Source organism: Aythya marila (assembly GCF_965140915.1).
Source record: "Aythya marila genome assembly, contig: HAP1_HAP1_SCAFFOLD_186, whole genome shotgun sequence".
In the NCBI taxonomy this organism is placed as follows: Eukaryota; Metazoa; Chordata; class Aves; order Anseriformes; family Anatidae; genus Aythya; species Aythya marila.
The window spans coordinates 352,598-374,911 of record NW_028137527.1 but is presented as its reverse complement, the minus strand read 5'-3'; the positions used below and the strand labels follow the sequence as shown (position 1 = coordinate 374,911).

At 47.8% G+C, this 22,314-nt stretch overlaps 1 protein-coding gene across 1 annotated transcript in view; it reads left to right on the top strand.

Annotated features, from left to right (window-relative positions):
- Nucleotides 1-5,645: 5,645 nt before the first annotated feature.
- Nucleotides 5,646-22,314, top strand: part of LOC309890758 (olfactory receptor 14C36-like) — a gene marked incomplete at both ends in the record, with an annotated part of 48,627 nt that continues 31,958 nt past the window's right edge. The window contains one exon of the mRNA XM_082785163.1: nucleotides 5,646-5,939. Within this exon, the coding sequence (XP_082641289.1) occupies nucleotides 5,646-5,939 (294 nt within the window). The remainder of the gene's footprint in view (nucleotides 5,940-22,314) is intronic.

The window sequence follows — 22,314 nt, the reverse complement described above, 5'->3', positions numbered from 1 at the left end:
GGCCTCAACGCACGCAGCCGGTGTTTGAGAGGAGGACCGACGTTTCCCAACGAGAGCCCACCCCTCCCCTCTTCTTCCTGTTTCCACCTTTTATTGCTGAGTGTGACACCACATGGTATGGAATATCCCTTTGATTGGTTTAGGTCAGCTGCCCTAGTGATGTTTCTCTCCTCACTTTTTGCCCACCCCCTAGGAGGGTTAGAGAAAGGCCCAATGCTGTGCCACTGCTGCTCAGGAGTAGACACAACACTGGTGTGATAACACTGCTGTTCCAACTACAAGTACAGAGTATGGCACTGTATGGGCTGCTGCAGGGAAAGTTAACATTCCAGCCGGACCCAGTACAAAAGGCAGGGTAGTGTGACATAGCAGAGAAGGGCATCTGCAATGAACCCGGGACAGCCCATCCAGCCTATCCAGGTCCTTCTGCAGAGCCTTCCTACCCTTGAGCAGGTCGACACACACACCTAACTTGTTGTTGCCTGCAAACTTACTGAGGGTGCACTCTAACCCCTCATCCAGATCATTGATAAAGATATTAAAGAGAACTGACCTTAGTTCTGAGCCCTGGGGGACTCCACTAGTGACTGGCCTCCAACTGGATCTAGCTCCATTCACCACGACTCTTTGGGCCCAGCTATCCAGCCAATTTTTAACCCAACGAAGTGTACACCAGTTCAAGCCTTGAGCAGCCAGTTTCTTGAGGAGAATGCTGTGGGAAGCAGTGTCAAAAGTCTTACTGAAATCAAGGTAGACCACATCCACAGCCTTTCCCTCATTCACTTGGTCATAGAAGGAGATCAGGTTCAATCAGGTTCATCAAGCAGGACCTGCCTTTCATAAACCCATGCTGACTGGGCCTAATCACCTGGTTGCCCTGTAAGTGCCGCGTGATGACAGTCAAGATAATCTGCTTCATGAGCTTCCCTGGCCCTGAGGTCAAACTGACAGGCCTATAGTTTCCCAGGTCTACCCTCCAGGCCTTCTTGTAGATGGGCATCACGTTTGCTAGTCACTGGGACCTCCACTGACAGCCAGGAGTGCTGATAAATGATGGAAAGTGGCTTGGCCAGCTCTTCCTTTAGTTCTCTCAGTACCCTCAGGTGTATGAGTCCCCTCAGTACCCATCTGGCCCCATCAACTTGTGTACATCTAAGTGCTGTAGTATGTTGCCAACCATTTCTTCATGGATTATGAGGGCGATGTTCTGCTCCCCATCCCCTTCCACCAGCTCAGGGTACGGAGTATCCAGAGAACAACTGGTCTTGCCACTAAAGACTGAGGCAAAGAAGGCATTAAGCACCTCAGCCTTTTCCTCATCTCTTGTCACTAAGTTTTCCCCTGCATCCAGTAAAGGATGGAGATTCTCCTTAGTCCTCCTTTTTGTTTTATGTATTTATAAAAATATTTTCTGTTACCTTTAACAGCAGTAGCCAGATTGAGCTCCAGATGATCTTTGCCTCTTTCCAGGAGATCCCTGTCTTTTTTGTACTGGGGAGCCCAGAACTGGACAGAGCACTCCAGATGAGGCCTGACCAGGGCAAAGTAGAGGGGGAGGATCACCTCCCTTGACCTGCTGGCTATAGTCCTTTTAATGCACGCCAGAAAAGAATAAACTTAAAGCAGCCATCAGAAAAGATAAACAACATGACATGGGAGACATACAGAAAGGAATGTGCTATACAACACAATTCTGAAATCAAGCACAACAGACCTGAGATTAAAAAAAAAATGAATAAATTCAAATTTGTCATCAGCAACTATTAAAATCAACTAATGTTTATAATAGCTTTCTTTTAACATGCTGTGGTCAGATCTGTCACTGGCTCAAACTTTGTGCTCCATGTTGGGCACCAAAAAGAGTATGGTTTATCCCGGCAGGCAGCTCAGCACCACACAGCCATTCACTCACACACACACCCTGCTACACCCCCAGAAAATGCAGGAAACAATGAGGAGGAGAAAAAAAAAAAAAAAAAAAAAAAAAAGGGTTGAGACAAAGACAGCTTAATAGGACATAAAGGGAAGATAAATAATACAAACAATGATGACGAAGATCATGATGATGATTGCGTGTCCCGAAGCAGTGGTACCCCCTACCCTGGGCAGCCACCCCATATTGATTTTTCAGCACGATATCATGTGGTCTGGAACATCCCTTTGGCCAGTTGGGGTCAGCTGTCTTGCTTCTGTCCCCCCCAGCTTCTCAGGCACCCCCAGCCCACCACTGCTGGGCATCAACTAAGCCATCAGCATGTAATCAGCATTCTTCTCATGCTAAATCCAAAACACAGCATCATACCAGCTACTAGGAGGAAAATTAACTCAATCCTAGCCAACTCCAGGAAACCCATAGACTAAAGGCATGATATCTCTGTGTGAATATCGAAAGGGGAAAGGTGGTGGTGATTAATTGGAAAGTACTGGAGCTGAGCACAATGCAGATGATATAGAATATGGGGTGGATATTGTCCATGTGTTGGCTGGGATAGACTTAGTTTTCTTCCTATTAGATGGTGTTAGATTATTAGGTGCTGTGTTTTGTATATCGGATGCAGTTCGAGACAAAATAACAGCATGCATGAGAAGGAAGAACAAAAAAAGTGGAACCTGGCAGCCTTCCATCCCCTACCCTTCAGTGATTCTGTGCTGCAATTCCATTCAACTACTTCCTCCTGTATTGTCCAAACTGTGCTACAAACTTCTGCTACTGTTATGTTGTGAGAGAGAGCACAATCAGGGTGAGCCATCTGCCTGCAGACATGAACAGCTGACAGAATGGACCATCAGTGTGGAGGAAACCTTGAGAAACTGCAGGATTTTGCCTACAGAAACTTCTTGGCATTTACAAGGAGAAGAGCTCAGTCCTGCACCAAAGGAAGAGGAACCCCACACATCAGGGCAGACTGGGACCATTATGAGTGATCAATGCCCAAGAAGAGGAGGGCCTGGGCACCATGAGGGATGCAATACGAGCAGTGGTGCCTGCTTACCAGGAGCCAGGCCAGCTTCCTACAGAGCTGCCTTACGAGGAGCATGGCCACCAAACAAATCTCAGTTATCATACTCATCTCAGATGCCCTGAGACACCACACAGACATGGGTCTAGAGACAGCAGGAAAAGAGGTGCAGGTGTGAGAGTCCATTGGACAGCATGGTGTGGAGACGAGCAAGGGCTGTGGCAAGGCTGAAAGTCCCAACAGGACGTAGGTCTCTGTGCCTGAGGCTATGGCTCTTTTCTGTGCCACTGAGGCGTATGAGGAGACAACTTATCATTAAAGCACCAGGGCTTCATTGCCTCCTTACCTCCACCCATGAACCAGGCAGGCGTCATAAGATCCTCCCGCACTTGGCCATGCACATCCCCATCTCCTACTGCCCCGGAAACAGCCCTGAGCAAGGTCAGAAGGGAAAGGATTGCCCTTCCCAGGGGCTGGAGGTCCAGGCCTGGCCCTGGTGCTTGGTGACACACATCCAGTTTGTCTACACATCAGTGTCACCTTCACATTGCCTTTGTCTCCTTGTCCTCACTGCCTCCAATGTTCTGCTCTAATGAGCTCCAAGGGAGGCTGTGTCAGTGCTGGCCCTCAGGGGGACACTGCAGGAAACTTGAATGCGACTTGGACTTCTGGAGAGATGCCTTCAATTGTCTCTCAGTGCCTGAGGTTCGTGGACTCATCACTGAAGCCCCCAGAGGAGTGATTCCAATGCCTTGGGCTGGGCCTGTGCTTCTGAGCTGGGCCGGACTCCTGGGACAGAGAGAGCTCGTGGCAAGAGGGCCGTGGTGCAGAGAGACAGCTGTGCCCAGGAGCAGCTCCTTTGCACAACTCAGCATGGCTGGAGGCTCTGACCGCAAGCACACAGGAAGACAGGGATTCCAGGCAGCCTGGAGGGTGCGCGCAGAGGAGAGCTCTGTACAGGAGAAACCTTCACAGCTCTGCCCACAGTAAGTATCTGGCTGCAGGACAGTGCAGGGGAAGTTCCTGGAAGGGGCTTCTGGATGCGGGATGTCTCTGCCTGGCCAGGAGCTGCCAGGATGTCTCTCATGGCTTGTGCAGTGTGGAGGAGAAGGTGCCGCAGGGCAGCTGCAGGGGTGCCCAGGGCTGTGGTGCAGAGCAGGGTCCCTGCTGTGCCCCAGGGGCTGTGTGCTGGGGCAGGTTGTCTGCCGCCTGCCAGGCTCAGCACTCAGCCTGCCTGGGGAGCTGCCCAATGGCTTGGGAAGAGGAAGGACATGGGAAGGGGCTGCCCACAAAGAGAAGGCTCTTTCTGTAATGTCTGCCTGCCTCTTCCTGCTCTGATTCTGGGGCACGCTCTGTGTTAACTGGGTGGTTGGATTTGCACAGGTAACTGAGCTTCCTACTGCATTGAATCACTAACTCAAGTTCATCACTAACCATAAACAGGTTAGTGATGAACCTGAGAGTATTCCTTCCCTTCTCTCTGCTTACAGATTGCACCAGTTTTTTTTTGTTTTTTTTTTTTTTTTTTTCTTTTTTTTCTGAGCTGTTCTTTAAGACCTTCAGACCGGGAGAGGTCCCCAGAACTGTCCCCATCCCCAGGAGGTGTCTGCAGGACAGATATGGGCACACAGCAGGTGGGATGGGGTCTGTGAGCATGGATGGGAGGAGGCGTGGGGACAGAGAAAGAGCTGCTGGCAGGGACAGCTGCAGACAGCAGGGACATGGGCAGGCAGTGAGAGGGAGCTGCTCCCTCCCTGCCATCCCCTGCAGTGCAGGCACCTTCCTTGCAGCAGCCCCTGGTCTCCTCTCTTCCCCTCAGAGCTTCTATCATGGCTTTTATAATATGGGGGGCTGAGAATATGGGATGTCTGAACCCTAGATCTCTGTGTAAGTAGTCACATTCACTGCAGGCCCCCTCCACCTTCCTCCATGGAAGCAGGCACAGAATCATTGAATCATAGAAGAGCACAAGTTGGAAGGGACCCACAAGGATCATCAAGTCCAGCTCCTGGCTCCACAGAGGTCTTACTCCCAAATTCCTACCATATGACAAGGAGCATATTCCAAACGCTTCTTCTACTCTAGAGCTCTTGTCCCTCTGCTGTCTGTGCCAGCCAGAAGGCACAGGGCTGTGAGGACAGGCTCTACCTTACCAACACCGCAGCCTCTGCACTGGGTTGGGTCTGCCCTACCTGCCCATGCCTTCTTCTCCCCCTTGCCCAGCGTGGCAGCTGGTGGTGTCTGATTCTGACAAGGAGTGCTGTGCACGGCAGGTGAAACAGGAAGAGATGCTCCCTGTTCTCTCCGGCCAGATACACACGATCCACCTGCTGATTTTGTCTCCTGGGTATTGAACAGGGAAGACACACAGAGTTGCACAGCCAAACACCCCTCACTCAATAGAGGGAGCCACTTTCCAGGAACTTTCCCTCTTGGAACCTCAAATGGAGCAGAGCAGGCTCACTGGGAACTGATGGACAGAGGAGGCTGCAGTGTACAGGACACTCAGCAAGAACAAAGCAGGGCTCCAGACATGGAGATAGACAATGGTCCTCTTGGAAACAGGGAATGTAAGGCTTTCCTTGGGAATTAACTGAATTGTGCTCACAGACTTTACTCATAACATTCTATTTCTATATATATATTTTTTTCTCATTTGGCAGTGTCAATGTCCAAAGACAGAAAATGCCCAACATCAGCTCTGTGAGCGAGTTCCTCCTGATGGCATTTGCAGACACACGAGAGCTGCAGCTCCTGCACTTCGCGCTCTTCCTGGGCATCTACCTGGCTGCCCTCCTGGGCAACGGCCTCATCCTCACCGCTGTAGCCTGCGACCAGCACCTCCACACCCCCATGTACTTCTTCCTTCTCAACCTCGCCCTCATCGACCTGGGCTGCATCTCCACCACTGTCCCCAAAGCCATTGCCAATGCCCTCTGGGACACCAGGACCATCTTCTATCAAGGATGTGCTGCACAAGTATTTTTTTTATTCTTCTTGATTGGATCAGAGTATTTCCTTTTGACCATCATGGCCTACGACCGCTACATTGCCATATACAAGCCCCTGCACTACGGGAGCCTCCTGGGCAGCAGAGCTTGTGCCCAGATAGCAGCAGGTGCCTGGGGCAGTGGCTTTCTCACTGCTGTCCTGCACACGGCCAGTACTTTTTCTCTGACCCTCTGCCAAGGCAATGCTGTAGACCAGTTCTTCTGTGAGATCCCCCAGATCCTCAAGCTCTCCTGCTCAGATGCCTACCTGAGGGAAGTTGAGGCACTTGTGTTTAGTGTTTCTTTAGTGTTTGGTTGTTTTGTTTTCATTGTTTTCTCCCATGTGGAGATCTTCAGTGCTGTGCTAAGGATGCCCTCTGAACAGGGCCGGCACAAAGCCTTTTCCACATGCCTTCCTCACCTGGCCGTGGTCTCCCTGTTTCTGAGCACGGGCATATTTGCCTACCTGAAGCCCCCTTCCCTCTGTTCCTCAGTGCTAAATCTGGTCATGTCTCTTCTGTACTTGGTGGTGCCTCCAGCAGTGAACGCCCTCATCTATAGCATGAGAAACCAGGAGCTCAAGGAGGCACTGAAGATGCTCCTGCAATATACAGCATTTCACCAGCAATATAAGGTAACCATATATTGCTCATGTGATGCTCTCACATATACCTGGAAGAAGCAGAAACACCTTTCTTCATATTTCGTTTCTTTTCATCCTTTGCAATGTTATTCCCATCAATATATTTTTCTTCATCTCCATTCTTCTACCTTTTTTCTACTCCAAAGACCTCCTGTAGAGTTTTTGCTAAGCTCTTTGTAATTAACTAAATAAAGGAACCATCAAGAACTCATTTTCTGTGGGTGTCATTTCTCATAACTTCTCTTCATGTATAGCAAAGGTTGTGGGATGAAGAACCCAGCTGCAACGTGGAAGAAAAGCTCTGGTGGACCTTGGGGCTGCTGGCACAAACGTGTCCTCACCAGCAGCACCACCCCTTGGGCTGCTTCTCCTGGCCTCCCCCACCCCATTGCCTTGACTTCTTGTCTCCACTGGGCCCCACCCAAATGCATTTCTTGGCTGTCAGCTCTCTCTCACCTGCCCCACAGGATGATAGATTGGGGCGTGTTACCTTTCAGTCTTATAGTGCTTGTGTAATCCACAGTGGTGATGGCACAAAAAGACAGTTTATTCACCAGTGATATATAGCCATCCTTTGGGCTGAGAGGAACCTCATGAAGTTCAACAAGGTCTAGTGCAGGGTCCTGTGCCTAGGGAGGAATAACCTCGAGCACCAGTACAGGCTGGGGGGTGACCTGCTGGATAGCAGCTCTGCAGAGAGAGACCTGGGAGTCCTGGTAGCCAGCAGGCTGACCATGAGCCAGCAATGTGCCCTTGTGGCCAAGAAGGCCAACAGTATCCTGGGCCACATTCAGAAGAGTGTTACCAGCAGGTCAAAGGAGGTGATCCTCCCCCTCTCCCCTCTACTCAGCCCTGGTGTGGCCACACGTGCAGTATTGTGTCCAGTTCTGGGCTCCCCAGTACAAGAGGGACATAGAACTACTGGAACAAGTTCAGAGGAGGGCTATAAAGATGATAAGAGGACTGGAGCACCTGTCATACAAGCACTGGAACAGATTGCCCAGAGAGGCTATGGAGTCTCCTTCTCTGGAGATATTCAAAACCCATCTGGATGCCATCCTGAGCAATGTGTTCTGGGTGATCCTGCTTGACTGGGGTTGGAGTAGATGATTTTCAGAGGTCTCTTGCAACCTCAGGCATTCTGTGATTCTGTCATTCATGTTAGGCCACAACTCCACTGAGAGTGTTTTCTTTGTCTTGTGGATAAACTGGATTAGGTCTCCTTGATTAGTCTGAGGCACAATGCAATGCTTTTTGCCTTCTGCCACTACAGCACAATACGTATGACTTTCCCTTACTCTGTGCATTGACCTGACAAGTCATTTTACACTTTGCACTTTCATATTGCTAGTTGAAAGTGGACAATTTCCCAAAGGCAGGGAAGCTGATGGGTTCTGGCTCAGCCATTTGAAGTGCCCTGCTCTTGAGTCTTTCAGCCTGAGTTTGCTAAAGAAGACCCAGGATGGTAAACGGATGTTCAGGTGTCTACTAGGAACAAGGGAGAGTATCTTGGGTTCCTAATGGCCATTTCAACTTTATGGCAATCCCAAGAACCCATTGAAAATGGGGTTTGTCTTTGAAGGGATTTCATGTGCTGGGCTGGTCTGCAGACAAAGACCACCTCTGGCAGTGAAGGTGCCTTGGGAACTCCACCTGGCTCCACCTGAATATTCCAAAAGGCTCAGGTCTCCTCCAGGTCCTTTATGACATCTGTCAGTGGAGGGAAGTGCCCCAAACACAACAGGGCCTCTGGAGGTGGCACTGGTTGCTTATGGTCTGACAGCAAAGTTCTGCCTGAATACCCATTAATTTCTTTAGTAGTTAAGTAATAAAACAAGTACTAATCACCTCAAATGATTCAGTCCCTTCCATGAAATGTCACACATGAAGTGTAATTTCTATCACACAGAAATGTGAATTTTCAGGATCTATATTAATTGTCAGAGAGGAAATACTGATCTTCACCTGTACTTGCTTTGTCTATCATGGTGTGCTCCCTCAACTTCCAGGTACATCCAATTCTGTTGATTAAACAGACCCTACTGAATGTCCCCTTTCCAGCTGCCTGTCTGGATCTATGCACTTCCCATTGTTCTCCAGGTTTGCCCTCCCCTTACTCTTTGATCATTCAGACCACTCTCACCAACCCAGTTGCTGCTTTGAGCTTCAGGGAGTTGAAGCTCACCCATCTAACAGCAATCTAATTGTTTCCTCAGCAAGATCCTCATCATTTATCATTGAATTCCTATGATATAGATCAATAGGATTAATACAAATTCTACTATTTATAATTTCCTATGTGTCAGTATAAAATACTTGATGTACAGTTTATCCTTTTCGGAAGTTAAACCTCACTGAAGGCGTACATGTTGAGGAGCATTTTTTGTTTTTGTTTTTGTTTTTGTGGGGGAGGAGGGCACATTTCTTGTTATTTTGAAACAAGAAATAACTCTTCTGTGCCTGTCCACAGTTTAATCAGTACCCATGGAGGTATCTGGAAGATTATGGAGGTTAAATGGACATCATAATCAACAGAGTACTGGCATTGCAATTGCATGGAAAGATCACTATTTTTTTCTCCTGCAGTGAACACACACCCTGCAAATTCACATTTTGTGATGACACAAAAAATGTCATTTTGTGTGACATTTTATGAAAGGGATTGAATTATTTCAGGTGATGAGCAGGTTTTCTATTTTTAAATAGTGAAGAAATTCTCCAGCTTTCATGCAGAGCTTTTCTGTCTGACTATAAGCAACCAGTGCCATCCCTAGAAGCTGAGGTACATCTAAGGAACTTCCCTGGACCTGCAGGACACCAGAGCCCTTTGGGGCTTTCAGATGGACATGGGGCACCTCCACTGCCAGCAGTGGTCTTTGTCCCTGCAACTACAGCCCAGCACATGAAACCCCTTCAAAGACAAGTCTGGGGGTTCTTGGGACTGACCTAAAGTTGAAATGGTCGTTTGAAAAATGAGTTCTGCTTGATTCTTAGCAGACACCCAAACATCATGAACCATCTTGGTTCATCTGTGGCAAATTCAGGCTGAAAGACTCAAAGGCAGATCTGTGTTGGTTTTACCTTGCTAGAGAGATGAACTCCACCACAACTGCTCTCTCACTCCCCCTCCTCAGAAGAGGAGGGGAAGAAGAAAAGATAAAAACAAGTGAAAGGTTAAGGTAAGTGTTGAAGGAAGAACAGCTGAAGTCATGATGCACACCAATATGGTCAGATCATGCTCTCCCTTTATTACCCGAATAGCCTGACTTTTATAGCAGATAGTGTCTCACACAAGATTATTGGTCAAAAGCACTCAGACAAACAACTGCAAGAAAACAACCCCACCTGCAAGAAAACAACCCCCTTGTGATTAGCAGTGTTATAAATGAAGTCTCAACTCTGAATTTAGTAACATAAAAGAATATTTATAAAAGGCAAGTAAACAGTGCTGGGTGCACGGGGAGTCTATGCTCTACCAACACACACATGCAACCCTCGAACTTTCCAAATATATATAAGACATTGCTGTGACATATTTACAAGAAACCCGAGTACGCCTATACATATGGATATCCTATCCCTGCTTCATATTATAATTCTCTTTGTGGTGGTCATTGTGGGTGAAGGGCTCACGGTTTCCTCATCACCATTAGCAACCTTTTGTTCCAGACTGCAGGAGCGGCTTCGACTGTCTCCCTCTTCTTCTACACATGCTCTGCCCACCACAAGTTTCCCGAAAGCAACAAAACGTGATTGCTTTTCCTGCATTTCATCAACACTTGAAACCACACTAAACAATAAGTGTTAACAGTTCTAACCAGCAACCCCCCACACAACTTCAGTGCCTTAACAGAGGGAAAAACAAGCAATCCCAGATGGCAGGGTGTCACCTCACCCTTCTTTATTTCCTCTAAACTCTTTACATTCCTGATGACCTCATTGTTAAAGAGTTTGATGTTATCACCAACCACAAGGCTTTCTGACCCCCATTGCCACACTCCCAAATCTCCCCCTTTATTAATATCAACCATTTTTCTGACACGAATTACCACTCCATATATAACAGCAGTCACGTAGATCCCGTCCTTGAAGCCAGCTGCTGGCAAGAATGTTTTTCTAAATTCCTCAGTCTGGTGATGTGGGAACACTGTCATGGGAACTTCTCATAGTCATCCTGGTAGCTCAGTTTGCTCAGCTGCAGCAAGTCATGGGATCTTTGCTGTTTCAAAAATCCCTCAACACGAGTACACCTATACATATGTACAATCAGAAAAGATAACAAACAGTCCTTTAAGTTCCATGACTTAATAGTCTCCATTTTCCATTCCTTTTGAACAATATGTCTTGCTTTAAGTTGTCAAGCAACTCGGCCTTCGGGTCTTATGTATCCTGTTCTTCCTGGATCAAAGAAAAACATATCCATCTCCTTTCCAAGGCCAATAGGGCCTGGGTCAAAAGGCACATCCAGGTCACCAGGGAGCGTAACAGCAAAAACCTTTGATGGTTGTAGCAGCAGAGGGGCCCATGGCATAGCAGTTGGATCTGTAAAGAAGCCCACAGCTCCCTCACTGTCTGGCAAACCACACGTTTCCAACTGTGGTCCCATATGGCTCTTTAAGATCTCAGAGATTGCTCGCCAGGTGTCCAGCAATCCCACCACAACCTCGTCATTTTTAGTTGCAGAGTTCCACACCTTGACCTCAGTTTGGTCCCATGTTTCAGGATCATAAACTGTCTGACTGTTAATAAAGAGAATAAGCTGTAAGGTTACCAGGACAGTCTTTGTTCCTAAGGACGTATGATTCCCCATATTGCGCAACTGCTTACCAGCGCGGGGCAGTTTTGTGTGCGGGTCCACTTCTCTCAGCTTGAGCTTCTGGTGCGCCTATATCCAGCAACTTTCTGCTTTGAGCGGTTTGCTGACTTTGGCTGAACCTATCTTCATGAAGTGATCAATGTGCCTGTTCCCGTCCTGGTCTCTATCCTGCTAGCCTGTTCCTTTTCATTCCTTCTTTCTACTTCTTTATTGATGACATAGACATAACTTCATCGTGTTGCCTTTTTTTTTTCATCTTGAGGACAGGCTCCCCTCTTATACCCTTCACCCCACAGCAGTTCTTTTCAAAACAACTTTTCATTGGTCAAATAAATTTGAACATAACAGCAAACACCCAGAAATTTCCATACCTTAACGGCTGGAGAAAAAGCAACCCGAGACTGCATGGAGTCTCCTGAATCACCCTTCTTTGTTCCCTCTAAACTCTTATATTCCTGATGGCCTCATCGTTAAGAGTCTAATGTTATCTCAACCACGGGGCTTTCCAACCCCCATGGCCACACTCCCACGTGTCCCCCTCCTTTATTGTGTTCATCTGATTTGTGTCAGTATGGAAAAATGCTAGGGCCGCATTGCATGTATTCTCCCCCTTATTTATTGTGTTCATCTGATTCGTGTCAATATGGAACAATGCTAGGGCCGCATTGTATGATGAATGTGACCTTCTATCTTACATACCCTTGTATAACCACAAGTCTAAGAAAAATAGAGTGGTTAATGTATATAGTTCTTGTATCTTTCAAAGGAATGTTTTAGCAATTCGTGTCAATAGAGAGCTTGAAGGGAAATGTATTTGTAGGCTTCTCCTTGGAGTCTCTGATATCTGGGGGGTTTCAGAATAACTGCTAACTATTATGACTATTGCATGGGACACTATGCAAGTCTCTGATATCTGGCCAGGAGATTAAGGAGACGGGGAGAGCTGAAGGACGACTAAAAGACAAAGCTTGCAGGGGATGTTGCACAAGTCTCTGACATACAGCCAAGTTGGACAAAGGAGAAGGACAAGAGGGAGGAAAACTATGAGCCTTCAGCACGAGAGACCCCCTGAGACCCCCAGAGGGACCACCGGAGACTGATACACATGTTCCAGTAGGAGGGTTTGGATTCCGGAAACTAATTATAATAACCTTGTTTTTTTTAGAAGTAGTAATGAATATGTATTAGCCTAGGAGCATAAAAATCAGCTACTTGATGTAACTGGTGTGCGTCTTGGTGGAGCAGAGACTCCCAGCGCACCCAGCACTGTTTGCTTTCCTCTATTCTTTTAATAAATTGTAAACATTGATTATAGTCCTATTTTGAAGACTGAGCCATTTATTACATTTATTAATATCAACAATCTTCTTGACACGAATTACCACTCCATATATAACAATTATTTTATTTACTTTCACCCAATCATCTTACATTCTTATAGAACAAGACTTCCGGTGTGGAAAAGAATAAAGAAACCATGAGAACTTCACTCATCTCAGCTGCCATCTCTTCCCATCTCCTCTGGAGCTAGGGGAACAGCCCCAGCTTGCAGGAGGGGCTCAGGGCCAAGAGCCCAGCTGCCACATGGAGGAGCAGCCCCGGTGGCCAGGGAGCAGCACGGAGCCCACTCTTTGCCCAAAGTGAGTCACACGGTGCAAGCTCCCTTGGCTGACAGGGTAGACAGCCTGAATAGCATGGTCTCCTCTGAACGGCCACCTTTGCTCTAACAGCAATGTGTGTGAGTTACAGAATCTTCTTCAAGTGACCTCACAAACAGCCCATTCCTTTTTTGTTCCTTCCAAGGTGAATTCCATATGACTCCATGTCCTGGTTTCAGTTAGGACAGAGTTAATTTTCCTCCCAGTAGCTGGTAGGGTGCTATGTTTTGTATTAGGATGAGAAGAGTGCTGATAACATGCTGATGTTTTAATTGTTGCAGAGCAGTGCTTACACTAAGCCAAGGACTTTTCAGCTTCTTGCTCTGTCCTGCCAGCAGGCAGGCTGGAGGTGCAACAAGAGCTGGGAGGGGAAAGACCCAGGACAGCTGACCCAAGCTGCCCAAAGGGTAGGGGTGGCTAGTCAGGGTGGGGGCTGCCAGCTGCTCAGGGCTGCTCACCCTCCCCCAGAGAGGGAAGGGGGAGGGTGAGTGAACGGCTGTGCAGTGTTTAGCTGTCGGCTAGGTTAAACAACAACACTCCATGTTCTGCTTTCAGCTAGGATAGACTTAAGCACTCCTCTAAGCACTCCTGCTTAGATGTCTACTTCAGGGAAGCTAGGGTTCTTCTGGTTAGCGTGTGTTTAGGAGATGGATGCTTTGTTTTCACTGTGGTGTCCTATGTGCAGATCTTCAGAGCGGTGCTAAGGATGCCTTCTGAGCAGGGCTGGCACAAAGCCTTTTCCATGTGCCTCCCTCACCTGGCCATTGTCTCCCTGTGTCTTAGTACCATCATGTTTACCTGAAGCCCCCCTCCATCTTCTCCCCACCCCTAAACCTGGTGGTGTCATTTCTGTACTCCGTGGTGCCTCCATGTGAAATATGTTCATCCAATTCGTGTCAATATGGAACAATACTAGGACCTCATGATGTAATGTGACCTTCTGTCTTACATACCCTTGCATAAATAACCACAAGTCCAAGAAAAACAGAGTGGTTAGTGTATATAGTTCTTGTATCTTGCAAAAGAATGGTCTAACAGTTCGTGTCTATAGAGGGTTTGAAGGGTAAACCTTGATACTTGGGTCTGGGAGATAAGAGAATAGGGGGGAGTTTTTTGAGATAGCCGCTGACTATTGCATGAGACACAACTTTCTGACATCTGGCCCAGAGACTACTAAATAAGGAGAGGGGGGAAGCTGAAAAACGACTGAAGGACAAAGCCTGGGAGGAAGACTATGAGCCTTCAGTACAAGCAACCTCCAGGGGGACCACTGGAGACTGATACACATGCATCTGTGGGATGGTTTGGGTCCCGGGAAACTAATTATAATAACCCTGCCTTTTCCAAAAGTGCCGATGAATATGTATTAGCCTAGGAGCATAAAAACCAGCTGCCTGATGTAACGTGTGCATCTTGGTGGAGCGGAGACTCCCGGCACACCCAGCGCTGTTTGCTTTCCTCTATTCATTTAAGAAATTGTAAACTTTAATTACAATCCTGTTTGGGACTCAGTCATTTATAAAGTCAGAGAGACTTTACCCTCACAGCTCATTTGATTGCAGCACAGGTCTCAAACTCATGGGTAACCTGTGTTATGACCTCAATGGTCAGTTCCACCCCTTGATCTTGAGCCCATCTGTATGTGGCATCCCTCCCTAGACGTCCTGATGTTTCATGGGCCCATTGAGCTACAAACAGCCCACCCTTACATCCCCAGTCCAGGTCCAACTGAGCCACTTCAATTTTCAAAGCTCAACCCACCTCTGCATTTTTCTGATGTTCCTCGGTGGCATGATTCTTAGGCATGTGAGCATGATGTACCTTTACATCCAGGTTTTCTACCCAGGCAGCATTATCTTGCCACAGGGTAGCAACCCAGACAGGTTTACTTCTGCACTACCTGTTGCTCTGTTTGCATTGCTGCAGCCACTCCCACAGAGCATTTGCCACCATCCATGAGTCAGTGTAGAGATTTTTCTCTTTCGGCAATCTCTAGGGCTAGTTGTATGGCTTTTACTTCTGCATACTGACTCGACTCGCCTTCCTCTTCCATGGCCTCCACAACTTGTCATGTAGGACTCCACACAGCAACTTTCCATTTCCAATGGCCCCCTACTGCATGGCAGGATCCGTCAGTGAACAATACATACTGCTTTCTGTCTTCTGGCAACTCATTGTATGGTGGTGCCTCTTCAGCATGGGTTACCTCTTCTGTTGCCACTCCAAAATCTCTGCCTTCTGGCCAGTCCATGATCTCAACCAGGATTCCTGGGCTTTCCCATTTAAGCCCACTGTGTAATAAAAGCTATCAACTTACTCCACGTAACATTAGTCACACAGTGTGTAGTGGGAATTTTCCCTTTGAACATCCAAAGTAACATGGGTAGCCATGGTGCCAAGAGGAGCTGTGCTTCTGTACACAAAAATTCTGAAGCAGCTCGAACACCCTGACTATCGAGCCATGAGTATCTCTTTTTCAGCTGGGGTGTAATTGGCTTCTGATCCTCGATAGCCCCAGCTCCAGAAACCCAGAGGTTGATCTCTGTTTGGACAGTTTCTGCATATATGCGATGCAGGTCTATAGGGAAGAAGAGAGACTTTCTTCATACTGCCAGAGTTGGCTAACCAACTCATCCACTGTGGGTTCCTCTTGGTCTTTCCTGGTGTCGTGGTTTAACCCGGCCGGCAGCTAAACACCACGCAGCCATTTGCTCACCCTCCCCCCTCCCTCTCTGAGACGGGGGAGAAAAATGGAAAGTGAAGCCCGTGAGTTGAGATAAAGACAGTTTAATAAGACAAATAACACAAAATAATAATAATAATAATAATAATAATAATAATAATAATAATAATAATAATAATAATAATAATAATAATAATACAATGATGATAATAGTACTACTAATAATGTGCACAAACAAGTGATGCACAATGCAATTGCTCACCACCTGCTGACCGATGCCCAGCCTAACCCCGAGCAGTCCGGCCGCCTCCCCCGGCTAGCCACCCCTATATATTGTTTAGCATGACGTCAGATGGTATGGAATACCCCTTTGGCTAGTTTGGGTCACCTGTCCTGGGTCTGTCCCCTCCCAGCTCTTACTGCACCCCCAGCCTGCCCATTGGCAGGACAGAGCAAGAAGCTGAGATGTCCTTGGCTTGGTATAAGCACTGCTCTGCAACAATTAAAACGTCGGGGTGTTATCAGCACTCTTCTCATCTTAAGCCAAGACATAGCATTCCACCAGCTACTAGGAAGAAAATTAACTCTGTTCTAACTGAAACCAGGACACCTGGTCATTACTGCCAATGAGCTGGCATATGATGATGGTGTACTCTGCACGAACTTCTGCCGCATGGGTCATGTGCACTTGACTTCCTCTGGATCTTTGGATAGCTGTTTGTTGTCTAGGTTTCTACAAATCACCTTCAGCATTGTTAATTTCCTCAGGTACTGGGTACCCCTCTGCATGGTGATCCACTTTCCTGGTTGACATACAAGATCTTCCTTCAAGGGATACCTTTCCTTGATGCCTGACAGGATTAAGTTTCCTGTGCCCTTTTGCAATGTCTTTGTCAATCACCCCTCACCTACAGGAGGATCCAGGCTGCTTGGCTTCCCTGCCTTCTAATTCCAGGCTATTGGCCCTGTTCTCCCACCACTAGAGCAGCCAGGTGACAATGTGCTCACCGAGATGATGGCTGAAATCATTTCCAATACCTCATAGCTTACCCTGAGAAAGGGATCACTTGGTTTCCAATGCTTATATGATTTCTTCTGCTTTGTCCTCCTGCTTCCAAGATGGACCACCTTGAAGAAACCTGAAACCTGCTCACATCCACTGTTTTCTTTTGCATGTAGAGTCAACAGATACTGGCTTAGGTACATTCTCTAGCCCAGCGATGTGGCCCATCCCAGGGCCTATTGCAGGTTTGGGAGTGGCTATGGGACCTATTATAGGGATGTGTTTTACCTTAAGCCCATCTCAGGAGCTGGAGTGCCTGTAGGGCCTATTGCAGGGTTTGGAGTGGCTTTGGACAGTCTCTGGGCCTGTCACAGGGGCTGGAGTGTGCCTGCAGGAAAAGTCACAGGGGTTGGAGAGGTGTGGACTGTAGCTTCATAAGCATACCTTAATCACCAGCATATTGCAGTGATTTGTATCTCTTTGGAATTGCCGGGGTGATGACACAAATTTCTAAGCATTTCACAGGTTTTTTTTAGGATTCTGAACTTGCTCAGAGGTGAAGTTCCAAAGCACTGGATGTGCTCACTGCTCTAGGCACCTGCACAGATCCTCAAACTCTCCCTGCCACTCCTAACTTTCCTGCCTCTGGAAAGATCTCTGGATGGCACATTTAAGTAATTGTTTAAACTTAAACAAAACCTGAATTACATTCAGGAGACCTAAAAATAGGAACATGCTGGTTTGACCATCCCAAGAATATTCAAAGCTTTGAAAAGCTATTGTAATTAGCCTGGAAGAAAAGCATGAGGTGAAGGAGAAAGGGAGAGTGAAGAAGTGGGGAAAAGCATCCCCCACCACCCTGCATAGATTTACTCCCTGAGGAGAAAAGGCAAAGACTAATTATTAATAATTTCCAAGAGATGAAGAGATGGTTTCTGAGGTATTGAGGGGGCAATAATTTGATCCTATCAGAAGTCGGTGTTATTTAATACAGCAAAACATTAACCTTAAACCAGCCTCCAGAATTCATAAAGAGCATGACATGGAAGACAGAGAGTTACTAATGTGCTATACAACACAGTTCTGAAAACCAGCACAACAGACCTCAGATCAAAAAGATCAATATTGTGATCAGCAACTGATAAACTGATCTAATGCTTATAACAATGTATTTTTAAAACGCTGTGGTCAGATCTGTCATCCTGTCATCTCAACCTTTGTGCTCCACACTAGGCACCAAGAAGACTTGCTGTGGTTTGACCCTGCAGGCAGCTCAGCACTACAAATCTATTCATCCAATGGGACGGAGGAGAGAACTCAGAGAAAAAAAAAAAAAAAAAAAAAAAGTAAAACTTCATGGGTTGAGATAAAGGCAATTTAATAGAATGCAAAAGGAATTATTATTATTATTATTATTATTATTATTATTATTATTATTATTATTGGCACCAATCGACTAAGGTCATAATATTTTTGTGTGTGTATCAAAAGACAGGAAAGGTGGTGGTGATTAATCGGAAAGTGACAGAGCTGAGCATGACATAGATTGTATGGAATAAGTGCTGGATATTTTCTTAGTTTTGTCTGAGATAGAGTTAATTTTTCTTCCTAGTAGCTGGTATGGTGCTGTGTTTCATTACAGAATCACAGAATAGTTTGGGGGTGAAAAGACCTTACAGATCACATAATTCCAACTCACCTCCCATGGGCAGGGACACCTTCCACTAGACCAGGTTGATGAAAGCCCCATCCAACCTGGCCTTGAATGCATCACGGAATGGGGCACAGATCTAATAGATCCTTGTCCTTCTTACATAGGGAGCCCCAGAGCTGAATGCAGTCCTTGACATGTGGCCTTACCAGGGCCAAGTTCAGAAGGACAATCACTTCCCTACGTCTGTTGACCACAGCATCATTGGTACAAGGCAGGCCTTCTTGGCCAACTTAGCACACTGCTGGCTCATATTCAGCCGACTATCCACCAATATCCCCAGGTCCTTTTCGACTGGTGTTGTGGTTCCGCTCGAGTGGGCAGCCGAGCTCCACCACAGCCGCTCTCTCACTCCCCCTCCTCAAAGAGGAATGGGGAGAAAATATGTGAAAAGGGCTCAAGGATTGAGATAAGGACGAGAAAATCACGCAATAATTATTGTAACGGGCAAAACAGACTCGGCATAAGGAGATAGTAAGATTTATTGCCTACAACTAACAAGCGAGAGAAGTGAGAAAACAAAGGAAAAAAAACAAAACAAAAGCACCTTCCCCCCCCATCCACCCTTTTCCACCTCCTCCCCCCGAGCGGCACAGGGGAACGGGGAATGGGGGTTATGGTCAGTCTACAGCACTTCTTCTCTGCCGCTCCTTCTCGGTCTCTCTCGTCCCCTGTGCTGTGGGGTCCCACCCACGGGATGCAGTCCTTGATGAACTGATCCGGCGTGAGCTTCCCACAGGCAGCAGCTCTTCCAGAACTGCTCCAGATATGGGTCCGTACCACGGGGTCCATCCCTCAGGAGAAAACTGCTCCAACCTGGCTCCCCTACGGGCAGCAGCTCCTGCCAGATCACCTGCTCCTGCGTGGTCTCCTCTCCACGGGCTACAGGTCCGGCCCGGAATCTGCTCCGGCAGGGGTCTTCCACAGGCGGCAGCCTCCGTCGGTGCAGGGCCACCTGCTCCACCGTGGTCTCCTCCACGGGCTGCAGCGTGGAACCCTGCTCCACCGTGGTACTCCATGGGCTGCAGGGGGACATCCTGCTTCACCATGGTCCTCACCACAGGCCGCAGGGGACTTCTGCTCCGGCGCCTGGAGCACCTCTCCCCCTCCTTCTACACTGACCTTGGTGCAAGGCTGTTCTCCCACTCCCTTGACTCTCCCGGCTGCTGTGTGGCGCAGCGTTTTTTTCCCTGTCTTAAATATGCTCTCACGGAGGCGCAAACAACATCGCTTATTGGCTCAGATCTGGAAAACAATGGGGCCCTTCCCAAACATGGGGCAGCTTCTAGATCTTTCTCACAGAAACCACCCCTATAGCCCCCTGCTACCAAAACCTTGCCACGTAAACCCACTACATTCCACCCCTCGCCTCTGTTAATAGCATATTTAAGACTACTCACAACATACTCTTACTTTACAATTATCACAACAACCTTCACAAAATTCACTTAAATCAAAACGAAAAAGAATTCACCACACCAAAATAAACATAACATCATCACAGCACCGACAAGGTGGACATTTTACACACACACCACCCCTCGTCCCTTCACCACACTAACATATCACAGTTACTGCTTTCTTAAATTCTTCACAACTTGTACATTCCTAACAATCATCCTGCACATATTTTTGCCCGTTACTTCTACTAACTATCATCCTTATCTCAAATTCCTTGAGCCCCACGTTGGGCGCCAAAAAAGACTGTCGTGGTTCCGCTCGAGTGGGCAGCCGAGCTCCACCACAGCCGCTCTCTCACTCCCCCTCCTCAAAGAGGAATGGGGAGAAAATATGTGAAAAGGGCTCAAGGATTGAGATAAGGACGAGAAAATCACGCAATAATTATTGTAACGGGCAAAACAGACTCGGCATAAGGAGATAGTAAGATTTATTGCCTACAACTAACAAGCGAGAGAAGTGAGAAAACAAAGGAAAAAAAACAAAACAAAAGCACCTTCCCCCCCCATCCACCCTTTTCCACCTCCTCCCCCCGAGCGGCGCAGGGGAACGGGGAATGGGGGTTATGGTCAGTCTACAGCACTTCTTCTCTGCCGCTCCTTCTCGGTCACTCTCGTCCCCTGTGCTGTGGGGTCCCACCCACGGGATGCAGTCCTTGATGAACTGATACGGCGTGGGCTTCCCACAGGCAGCAGCTCTTCCAGAACTGCTCCAGATATGGGTCCGTACCACGGGGTCCATCCCTCAGGAGAAAACTGCTCCAACCTGGCTCCCCTACGGGCAGCAGCTCCTGCCAGATCACCTGCTCCTGCGTGGTCTCCTCTCCACGGGCTACAGGTCCGGCCCGGAATCTGCTCCGGCAGGGGTCTTCCACAGGCGGCAGCCTCCGTCGGTGCAGGGCCACCTGCTCCACCGTGGTCTCCTCCACGGGCTGCAGCGTGGAACCCTGCTCCACCGTGGTACTCCATGGGCTGCAGGGGGACATCCTGCTTCACCATGGTCCTCACCACAGGCCGCAGGGGACTTCTGCTCCGGCGCCTGGAACACCTCTCCCCCTCCTTCTACACTGACCTTGGTGCAAGGCTGTTCTCCCACTCCCTTGACTCTCCCGGCTGCTGTGTGGCGCAGCGTTTTTTCCCTGTCTTAAATATGCTCTCACGGAGGCGCAAAACATCGCTTATTGGCTCAGATCTGGAAAACAATGGGGCCCTTCCCAAACATGGGGCAGCTTCTAGATCTTTCTCACAGAAACCACCCCTATGGCTCCCTGCTACCAAAACCTTGCCACGTAAACCCACTACAACTGGGCAGCTGTCCAGCCACCCTTCCCACAGCATCGCATGGGGTTGTTGTGCCCCAAGTGCAGGACCCAGCACTTGGCCTTGTTGAACTTCATGCAGTTGGCCTCAGCCCATGGATGCAGCAATCAACAAGACAGAAGTCACCTCACCAGCATTTTTAAAGCCATGGGCTGGCTGCTGCTCTTGCAGCTTCTTGGCTAGACACAGCCAAGCCTTGTGCCTCCTGCTGGCCAGTCATGGACTCAAGCAGAAGGGACAGGACAACCCATACTGGGGCCTTCTTTCTGTCTGGGTCCTCCTGGGTATGGAGGCAGAGGGGATCCCACAGTCAGCATGCTAAACAGCTGCCTTCTGCTGGCCTACCAGTGCCACTGGCAGATGTCAGCCCATAAGTACAGATCCCAGGGAGAAGTCAAGGGTGACCTGCCAGCTACAGACAGAAGTGACCTCACAGTCCCTTCCTGTGACACGTTCGTGCTGCTGCCCTATGAACCACAGAGGCAGAAGTGGCCTCACAGTCCCTGCCACAGTCACATTCCTCCTGCTGGGGCAGGAGATCCTGAGGCAGAGTTGACCTCTCTAGTCCCTTAGAGACTAGGGCTCACTTTTCTGGGTTATAAATTTAGCAAATGTGTTGTTCTGCTTGTGGTGTGTCGTGGTTTAACCCGGCTGGCAGCCAAACACCACGCAGCCGTTCGCTCACCGTTCCCCCTCCCTCTCTGGGACGGGCGAGAGAAATGGAAAGTGAAGCCCGTGAGTTGAGATAAAGACAGTTTAATAAGACAAGAAAATAATAATAATAATAATAATAATAATAATAATAATAATAATAATAATAATAATAATAATAATAATAATAATAATAATAATAATAATAATAATAATAATAATAATACAATGATGATAATAGTACTACTAATAATAATATGTACAAACAAGTGATGCACAATGCAATTGCTCACCACACGCTGACCGATGCCCAGCTTAACCCCGAGCAGTCCGGCCCCCTCCCCCTGGCTAGCCACCCCTATATATTGTTTAGCATGACGTCAGATGGTATGGAATACCCCTTTGGCTAGTTTGGGTCACCT